This window comes from Megalops cyprinoides, chromosome 8 (genome assembly GCF_013368585.1).
Source record: "Megalops cyprinoides isolate fMegCyp1 chromosome 8, fMegCyp1.pri, whole genome shotgun sequence".
NCBI lineage: Eukaryota > Metazoa > Chordata > Actinopteri > Elopiformes > Megalopidae > Megalops > Megalops cyprinoides.
In genome coordinates this window covers 17463416-17472496 of record NC_050590.1, presented here as the reverse complement: position 1 = coordinate 17472496, position 9081 = coordinate 17463416, and the positions used below count along the sequence as shown (strand labels likewise).

Genomic DNA, 9081 nt, shown 5'->3' with positions numbered 1-9081 from the left:
GTACCCAGTATATAATATGCACAAAATACAATATTAGAGTATATAGATACAATATTACAGTATAAATGCTATAATAACAGGTCAGTTATATTCCAGAGAACTGTTTATTTTGTGTCATTTTTACTTGAAACATAAAGTTCAATTCATATTTCTTTTTTTAACAACAATTACTTTTTAAACCCAGCTGTATACTGTATGCACTGTAGAATGCATTTGTATTTTCAGTGTGATGACCACTCTAATCCTGATATTTTTATTTTATTGACAACCATGAAGAATTACACACTTTTGTTATCTGACTCAATATTTTAATGAAAATGTGGATGTGTGTGTGTGTGTGTGTGTGTGTGTGTGTGTGTGTGTGTCTGTGTCTGTGTGCACACACACACATATATGTACTTGTGTTCTGGCTTGCTTTCCTACAGACAATAACAGGCCAGTCGCCCCATTGTATGTGTCACTCAGAGACAGGTATGGACAGGTGGCACCGTCAGGCTGTGCAGTGACTCTGTGGGTACGTGGGCACCCTCCCCGTGCTCGTATGCCTCAGTAGTACGGGTATTGGTAGGCACCAGTGCAGCTGCTAGGAGAGGTGAGACAGAGAGATGTGAGGCAGGATCTGACCTGGGTTTTTTCCTCAGCGTGTTACACCTGCTGAGATCATTTATTGTCACCTGGTCTCCTTCCTGTGGGCCATGGTTAAGCAAGACAATCAGTCAATCACCAGACAAAACAGCAGTCTGGGACAAGGGCTACCAGTTCTGCTAGTCTGACTTTTGTAGTGAACTACCATATGCACTGGGATAATAATTTCATCTGACTTCACTCGTGAGAGGGATGGTTCATTGTGTGTGTGTGTTTGCTGACTTACAGGTGGGTACTGGAAGGATAACTGAAGTGAAGTTTCCAGGCAACATGATGTGGCCCCCCACTATGTCCCGTGGCAGAGCAGAGGCTCCAGGTGCAGGGAATGTGAGGACATCTGGGCTGGCACCTTTGAGGAAACAGAGCAGAGACATATCCACGTACAGGCTCAGTTTCCATTTCTGCACTGGGACAATGCTTCATTAATTTCACACAAAAATTCTCCATGAAACTTTCTGGAATGTGCTGTCTTAGATTGTCTTTGTGACAAACCAAATGTGGAGGCTTATGCCATCCTCCCAGTGACCTACTGTTGTGGTGGATCCCAATGAAAAAAAATGGGTCCAGCTAACAGAGTGGGAAGGACTGAGGGAGGTCCACCCTGGTGGCCCACCTGGGTGTGTCCCTGCTTCCCCTGTAATTGCCCTTTCTCCCAGCAGCATCTCTTGCAGCAAGCTGTCGACCTGCGCCTCGCCCAGGAGCCGCACCAGCTGGAGCTGCTCCACCATTTGCCAGGCTATGCTCTGCAGTGGGGGCAGGGTCAGCAGCAGCTCTCCCAGACGCCCTCGCTGCTCCCCGGCCGTCTCCTCCAACAGGACCTGGGTCTGGAAGCGCAGCTTGCGCACCGCCTGAGAGCACTCCAAACCTGGGCAATCTGAAACATGGGGAATGGGGAGGAACACAAAGTCAAGACAATAAAAGATAGGTCAAATGTATACTGCACATGCATACTGCTCTTTGCTGTAATGCACCAATCTTGTAACTTTGCCCAAACCCTGTCACCTCTCCACGGCAGGAGCTGTCTCACACAATAATAGCTCTCCACAGAACACTGACTGCTAGGACAATTAAGAGATTCTTCAGGAGGTAGTTCTGTCAATGTCTGTGCTTTGGTCCAAATGGAGAGGAAAAAAAGCTGTAAAGAGAAGCAGGGTGTAAGGAGAGAGAGGTTTGAGCCCCAGGACTGACCTGGGGCGAAAAACACAATGGCCTTGAGGCAGGCAAACTCCCCGTCTGTGATGTCGAGCTCCCTCAGGGGCTTGACCAGCTCCTCCAGGATACGAGCTGCCACTCTGGACACCTCCAGCTCTGGCCCATTCACTGGGATGATGAAGTCATTTCCTGTGAGGACAAACAGTGAGCTTACTCTGCACCGAAGAACACATAGTTAAAGCTTTGTGACTTTTTTTGAACTCTTACCCAGTAAAATAATGTCATTGTAGGGCAGGGAGCGCCGAGCAACTCCCAAAATGAGGTGCTCAGCAGAATGGGCTCGTAACAGAAGCACCTGTACACAGACACACCAATATACAATATTGTCATCCATTAATAGGACAGCCTTGCCACTGGCACAGTTATATAGCACTGTCACACATTAACAGGACCTGCTGATATAGTGAGTAGTATACAACAGTCTCACAATCAGTTCATAGAGAGGTTCAGTATTTTGTTACAACAATTATATTCTGAGCATTCATATTTACAGCAAGGTTTAGATAGGTTTACTAGATTTTATATAGTAAGTAAACAATGACTACAGCCTATAATTTATAACATTTTATAATCCGTCATCTGCGGTACTGTTAAAACTCATGGCTTACAAATGAGATTAGAGGAAATGCAAAAGGCAAGCAGATACTTGTCATTCTTAAAAACAGACAGACTACACACCCTATCATCCACAGGCAGTGCACAGAATTCTGGGATATATTTTGCCCATTCCACCAGCAGAAGTAGCTGTTGCTTCATTGACTCACACACATCTCCCACACTGGCAATCTTCTTAGTACTGATGTCACAGTTGACAGGTGGGGTCAGGGCTGATAACTGCCAAGAACATACAATTTTTTTAGATTGATTCTGCCCCATACACTTACTATATAGCAGTAAGCACATGCTCACATTAAATAAAAACAGGATTAGGGGTGGTTAATTGATCCTATATTTGCTGTTGAGTACAGAGAGTACCCAGAGCACAGATAAACAATCACTTTGATAGCAACACAGAGGCATCAGTGGAGTGTGTCTGTATCGGGGGAGGGTCAAGTTAAAAGTCTGTGTTCTTTATGTTGTCAGTGAGATCTTTTGAATGCAAACAGTGTGCTCCAAATGTGAACAGCTTCTATATTTGCTTACGTTTGAGGCAACACATAAAATTAGAATCATATGAAATCGTCTGGTCTAGCTCATTTTGCTCTTAGATATGAAGAGGATGTCTGGTTGTCATTAAGCATTTAAAGTGAATGGTCTGCTGGCTGAAAATCAAAATCCAAGGACTATAATTAAATATACTGCGATCCAATAGGTTCTGTGGTTGGTTTCTTATTTCTAAAAGTAACTGCGTCCAGGAATCTGCAGTCACAATCATTACTTATGAACTCTGAGAGAACCTAAGCTTTATCTTATCTCTCAAAATGGACACAGGGAACTACTTCTACTTTCCAAAATGCAAATAAAAGAAATCTGTCCTTCTGCTGAGAAAATATGCATTGCATGTTGTTGATGGGAATTTCTGACAGGTATTACCAGGAAGGTTTCATGAATGATGAGGAATTTTGGGGTTGTTCTGCTCGGGCCTACCTGGTGTGCACTGGCTTCTGCATGCAGAAGCACACTAATGGCCAGAGACCCCACCCCCATGTCATCTGGTCTGCGGGTGCTAATGCGGTCTCGCTCATTCTGGACAGCTTAGACAGAGAGGGAGGGAGTGAGAAAAAAAGATTCTACAATGTATGATCCTTATAGACCCATTTAGACACAAACCACTTAGCAGCAGTACATTTCCTATGCATCTACGTCTATGCACATTTTGTGAAGACTTGTAAGGTAGTTCTGACAACAAACTCATGTTGTATAGTCACTGGTAAATAAATCATCCAATTTTCCTGTACATTGTTACAACAAAAGAGCAATTCTATCTTCCATAAGATTGGTGAAACATGGTTATGTGATACACAGCTACAACAATGTATGTTATTTGTGAAGATAAAAAGGAAAGGAGGAAAGGAAAGTATGGTTTGGTCACATGGTTCTGATTCTGGTTTCAAAAGTCATCTCTGGACGTGTCTTTGTGTTTTAGAGAAAAGCAATGTGACTTTTTCCTTTCAAGTCTGCCCTTATGAAGAAACACAACAGGTTTAGTCACGTCTGTGAGCAAGTCACAAGACCCGGGTTTTCACACACTAATCAAACCACTGTTAATCTAACTAGAGAGTGTGAGAGAAATCCTTCCTGAGCCATGGACAATAAACTTAATGAGTCTGACTTGAGCAAGGCCATGTCCCAAAGTATGGCAAAGTCACAAATTGGAAATGACTCTAGCCAGAAACCTCAAGAACTTAGCAGATTAGAAATGAGGCAGATGTTTTAACTTTAAACTTTTTAAACTTAAACTTCTTTTTAACAACAACATTGCTATGTATGTCATCTGCACCATGACAGTTAACAAGGTTAACATCTTTGATCTTCATTTGCTCTTACATAACACAGCATGGCTCAGAGCTTTCAGAGCTGTGTCTTCCTTAAAGGCCAACAGCAAATATTTGGGCATTCTTGGTCTTGTTAATTATTCATGCAAAAAGGCCATTCACTGATTTCCAAATCATTATTTTTTAGTTATCAGTGGACCCTTTGGTTCCCTGTAAAAGCCTGCAAAAGATAACACCACGCTGCCTCCCTTTTACATCTCTCTACATTCCTTGAGACAAACTGGGAGCTTGTACTGCTTCCACCATGGGAGCTGACTAGTTTCTCATACCCAAAGTCACATGCCAATGATTTCTATATAAAATAGGCATGTTGTTTATTGATATTATTAAGTTGCATGTCTGCAATAGCTCTGAATTACAGTTTCTCACCCTCCTTCCTCATGCCTGCTCTGAAGCACTTGCGCAGCCGGCAGTAGCGACACTGGTTCCTCTTGTCTTTGTCTACCACACACTGTCTGCTAAACCTAGTAGATTTACAGACAAAACAACAGACAAAAACAGACTTACAGGAAGACAGAACAACAAACAGAGCTTGCATGTCACAATGTATTCCGCTTTTGTACTCCATGTAACTGCAGCTCCGTTATTGCATATAATGACCCTGTGGGAATCACAAAAGTAGGACATTCCCTACAAGTAGGTGGGATTGAAACACACCTGTTGTGCATTCATGTATGGGTAGATCCATTTCACATTTATGTTCCATATTGTTTTTTTGAGAGCCATATATTGTAAGAAGAACAACAAAGAAGAGCAACTCCTATTCTACATGTAGATCTACAAGACCCGTTTCTTACATCTAATACTGTAAACCTGAATCTTACTATCACTCTACTATCTGCTCTTACTTTATTCAAGTTGTGTCCTCATTTGATGTTAAGCCGACTCCTCAAGATGCACATCTGGCTTTTCTGAAGTGTTATAGTTACTATGCTCTATGAGGCAGCCTGCAGACTACACCCAATTACAGCTGAAGAGCAGCTCAACATCATTCCTCCACATGCTTTTAGTAACCACAAAGCTTGTCTACCTGATCTGGACTGAATCTGCTGGTAAGAGTCTTCATGTGTCTGCTCTTCTCTGCTCACCTGCAAGTGTAGGCATAATTCTTTCGTACACTTCTCCGGAAGAAACCCTTGCAGCCATCACAGCTGGATGCCCCATAGTGTTTTCCTGTGGCTTTGTCTGCACAGATGGAGCAAACACTCCCATTGGCTGCTGGAGCTATAGAGGTTGACTCTGGTGTTAGAGGGTCTGTCAGTAGACAGGAAGGAATGTGGAGAATAGACAAAAGGGACATTAGTCAGGTAGACCATGCTGTGCGGTTATATTGAGGGTCAGTGGTGTAGAAAGGTAAGCATGGCAAAGGTAAGGCATGGCTTCAAAATAGTAGAGTGGAGCAATATATATGCTGTTACATAATATGCTGTTATATACTACAGCATTGAGCAAGGTACCTAACCAGGATTTTCCTGATAGATAAAGTACAAATCATGGAAGCACAGTAGTATAATGTACAAAGCCATATGATTTTGAGTGTCACAGATCAGTCAGTTGGATTAATTCTAGCTTTGTACAGCCAAGTCTAGAGAGCACGTAAAAAGCTGTATTAATAATTGGCTGGAGAAATAAATAGATGAAGCACTTTGAAACTATGAAGCAAAAAGTCATTACAGACAGTCATTACTGCTGACACAGCTTTGTCAAATCAAGAGTGTTGACTCTCAAAGGACATTAATCATCTGCAGATTGCTTCACAACATGAAGAAAGCCAGGCAATAAAACAGGGAATTGGTGGAGATATCAGAGCGCTGTATGTCTGTGAGACTCCTTGGCTTGAAAGGAGTGGGATTACTCATTATGTGGTGGAAGAAATTCGCCTAACAAGGTGGTTGCAGGCCACTGGAATTGTGTAAAGCTGTGGACCAAAGTCCACAGCTGGATCAAACCACTGTGAGCTGTACTTTAAATCAGGCACCCTCAGTGTTGTTTCAAATTGAATCTCATTAGTGTTCAATAGCACCAGGATTGTCTGAAAAATGAACCACTGACTGAAAACACATGATGCTCTTGTACAGATAGCAGGGACAATGTTCTGAAATTGTAACACATGCAAACTATTTGTAAAGATTTTGAAATCACATGGGTTCAGATTATACTTTAACAGAAGAAGTCAAAGATCGGATAAGGAAATTAAGTGATAAATCTACTACGTCTCCCTTCAAGTACTTTCTGCATTGGAAACAGATCAATTATCTACTAATATTTCCCGAAAACTGTTCCAGGATAGACCTGACTCAGCAAAACTGGGCAATGTTGATGATTACAGAATTGGCATCAGAGTTTAGGGGAAGGCAGTGAGCTTAAATCTTTTCAATGACAATAATTTAGAGTGGTTTCATTACCAAATAATTATGGAAGCATTTGCCACATCCTGTGAAATATGAACCAAACAGCACAGTGAAGGGATATCTTTTCCGAGCCAGAGAAAATAGCCTAAAATTCCTTAGTGTATGGGAATGCAGGTTTCAGTGCTGAAAGTAGTCTCAACACAAGTTGTTTTTTGACCAAAAGCACACAGCAATTACTCACTGTCTCTGGAAGAGTACGACAGACCATTCCCATATAAACAGGTGCCTGGATATAGGTATGCACATATGTCTAATGATGCACAAGAGGAAACTGTGTGGTCACTTTAGTATTTACTCCCTCTATGAACAGACAAACCAAGGGCTGACAGACTAAAGACAATTCCATGTAGACATATATATGGCACAAAGTAGGCAAATATTTTACATTGCAGCACACAGAGAATTTTCATGAGACTTTACAGGACAATTGTGACAACATTATATATGCCTTGCAAAAGACACTTACCTGTTTCCACAGGGAGCATTCTCAGGCTGTCAAACTCCAGCATAGTGTAGGTGGGGTCAAGAGTCATAGTGTAGTCCAGGTCTAGCACAGTTCCAGACAGCTTCATGGTGTCCACTGTTCTCAAAATAAAATTTATGGACAAGGCCTTCGTAGTCTGTCACGGGCTGTGCTCGAGGACATCTGCAATCACTCACACCCCTCTAACCCAGCACACTCTTGTTGTGTTCCTGTTGTGTTTAACCTGCTCTCCAGCTTAGTCAACCAATATATTTTGGCAGTGTCACTGTTGTACTTCCTCTGAAACACCCTCTCAGATCAGTGACAGCAGTGAAGCCATACATTAAGGATCTGTTCTCTCTCTCTGTTTAAAACCTTAATGTTTTGCTGGGTTCTCCTCTAGTTGTTTCAGTTCCGCCTCCTTCCATTTCTCCTTTCCCCAGGCCTCTATCTCTTCCCTTTCAGCCTGTTGTTGTTGCTGTTGGGATGTTCCAGATCACAGTGAGTAAAACTTTGTCCCTTTCTGTCTGCCTGCCAGGTTAGAACAGATTTGCCCACTCTGTATCTGCTCTCCTGTTATCACGGCTCCTGTGTACAGACAAGTGCAATGAAGTATAATAAAGGGGGCGCTTCCTTTGCAAACAAATATGAGTGACTACCAGAGTGAAAAACAAGCTGTAAAATCAGGTGTGCAGAGATTGACAGGCCATTTTGTCATTTTTCATGTAGAGCAAATGCAAAATTAATGACAAAAACAAAACCAAAAGCCTATAACAAAGATCAATACAAACTACAATGATTTTTGTAAGGAAGCCACTTGTAAATATAAAGATATTTCAATACCCTTCATAATGTATATATGTATATTTATGCCTCATGTTGCCACGACTGCATGTTGCCTTATGTGCCACATTCCAGCATGGGCACAGATGTTATGCTTGATTAAACAAATTAATGACAATAACAACATGCATATTATTTGACCTGAGAGAGAATCGAAATCTTCCTTAATCAACTGTTGTTATAAGTGTGTAGATGGTTTTGGGACCATGTGTAAGTTGTGTGTGGTGTGAGCTAATAGTTTATTGGATAGCCTCCTGCCATGCGTTTTTCTCCTCCTAGTCAGCCCTCAATCCCCTCTAAAGGGGAGGAGCTTTCTCAGTCACCTTTGCTCTCGTGGTATGTTTACCATCCGCTGCTCACAGTTATCGATCAAAGGCAGAATGATAACATGTGACATCAAATATAACCCCCGCTCCTCATTAGACACCCCTGCCCCCAGTCAGAAAACTATTGGAAATTCAACCTCTCCATATTCTTCATATAATGGACAGCAGTGAAGGATCATCTCTTTTTCATTTAAAATGCTAGCAATCTTGTTGCTGTTAGACAAAAGCTCTGTAATACTGTTTATCCCTAGTTGTAGTGCAATAGTATTATGGGGAAAGCACACTTTCATGATGTTTGACTTTTTAGGCAGGCTGGATTGACTGGATGGGGTTTCCAAGAGGCTGAGAGTCGATTCAGGTCAATGCATTTTACGTGGTCCTTACAATCATTCATAGGACAGCAATGACTGGTCTGGTCATATATTCCTCATGGACACTACACAAGAAGTCAGTATAGAGCAGAATATGATTGACTAATTATAACTGAAAGAGTTAGGGGTCCTTATTTGGGATTGTGATGATTTGAGAATGGACAGGTGACCTGTTCTCTGTTGCCATAATTAGTCCCGAAGGCTATCTGGCTCCTTTAGGTCAGACAGTCCCACATGCCATCTGTCCTCAAGATGAAATGTGAACACAGCACATTGTTTTGTAAGTTCTGAGGGCCAACCTCAAGGTTTAAAATG

At 42.0% G+C, this 9081-nt stretch overlaps 1 protein-coding gene across 2 annotated transcripts; it reads right to left on the bottom strand.

Annotated features, from left to right (window-relative positions):
- Window positions 1–209: 209 nt before the first annotated feature.
- hnf4b (hepatic nuclear factor 4, beta) lies at window positions 210–7823 on the bottom strand. Of its 2 annotated transcripts, none has more exons than XM_036535819.1 (10): window positions 7230–7823; window positions 5441–5606; window positions 4722–4816; window positions 3445–3551; window positions 2536–2691; window positions 2065–2152; window positions 1834–1986; window positions 1259–1519; window positions 872–994; window positions 210–583 (listed from the first exon to the last, which is right to left on the bottom strand). In XM_036535819.1, the coding sequence occupies exons 1-10, from the start codon at window positions 7333–7335 to the stop codon at window positions 462–464; spliced, it is 1377 nt and encodes a 458-aa protein (XP_036391712.1). In that variant the 5' UTR covers window positions 7336–7823; the 3' UTR covers window positions 210–461. The 2 variants fall into 2 exon arrangements, with proteins under 2 accessions (XP_036391712.1, XP_036391713.1); XM_036535820.1 differs by having other exon boundaries at window positions 210–580.
- Window positions 7824–9081: the final 1258 nt, after the last annotated feature.

What these genes read in the sequence shown, in the direction of transcription:
- hnf4b (XM_036535819.1), bottom strand. Translation starts at nt 7,335, where the DNA reads ATGAAGCTGTCTGGAACTGTGCTAGACCTGGACTACACTATGACTCTT. An exon ending in CAGAAGCCAGTGCACACCAG is followed by an intron (nt 2,692 to 3,444) that starts GTAGGCCCGAGC and finishes TGTTCTTGGCAG; the next exon opens with TTATCAGCCCTGACCCCACC. An exon ending in TATCCTTCCAGTACCCACCT is followed by an intron (nt 584 to 871) that starts GTAAGTCAGCAA and finishes CACCTCTCCTAG; the next exon opens with CAGCTGCACTGGTGCCTACC.